The 556-nt window shown below is 58.1% G+C and overlaps 1 protein-coding gene across 1 annotated transcript in view; it reads right to left on the reverse strand.

The window, feature by feature from the left end:
* Positions 1-22: 22 nt before the first annotated feature.
* The window catches only part of ETH_00041165 (uncharacterized protein), a gene marked incomplete at both ends in the record, with an annotated part of 1,625 nt that continues 1,091 nt past the window's right edge, over positions 23-556 (reverse strand). Inside the window, 2 exons of the mRNA XM_013376204.1 lie at positions 23-172; positions 453-533. Of these exons, the coding sequence (XP_013231658.1) occupies positions 23-172; positions 453-533 (231 nt within the window). The remainder of the gene's footprint in view (positions 173-452; positions 534-556) is intronic.

The raw sequence follows: 556 nt of genomic DNA on the forward strand, positions 1-556 counted from the left end.
CAAACCCAACAAACACCCCAGCAGCAACAGCAGCAGCAGCAGCAGCAGCAGCAGGACCTGGCTTTGACTGGGGGACGGCCAAGAAGATTAGCAGCTGCGTAAACCTGGCCAGGTCCTTCAAAACCCAAACAGTTTGCTGCGCAAGTTCTCTTGTGGGGCAGAGACACAGGGCCTGAGCAGCAAAAGGAGACACTCGACAAGCTGTCTCCTTTCTTTGCTTCGAAGCAGCAGCAGCAACGCCAAGAATAAGCACCACACCAGCAGCAGCAGCAGCAGCAGCGAAGCTTCCGCCACACGCACGGGCTTAGTATTGCCAGCAGCAGCAGCAGCAGCAGCAAAGCAGCAACAGCAGCAAAGCAGCAGCAGCAGCAGCAAAGCAGCAACAGCAGCAAAGCAGCAGCAGCAGCAGCAAAGCAGCAACAGCAGCAGCAGCAACGCAGCAACAGCAGCACCTGCGGCTGGGCAATGTTTGCGTCTGCGCAGGAGAGCATCGCCAGAGCAAATGTGGCTGTCTTGCCGCTGCCGTTTTGGGCCTGCGAGCAGCAGCAGCAGCAGA

Source organism: Eimeria tenella, genomic scaffold (genome assembly GCF_000499545.2).
Source record: "Eimeria tenella Houghton genomic scaffold, Eth_scaff3209, whole genome shotgun sequence".
Taxonomy (NCBI): Eukaryota; Apicomplexa; class Conoidasida; order Eucoccidiorida; family Eimeriidae; genus Eimeria; species Eimeria tenella.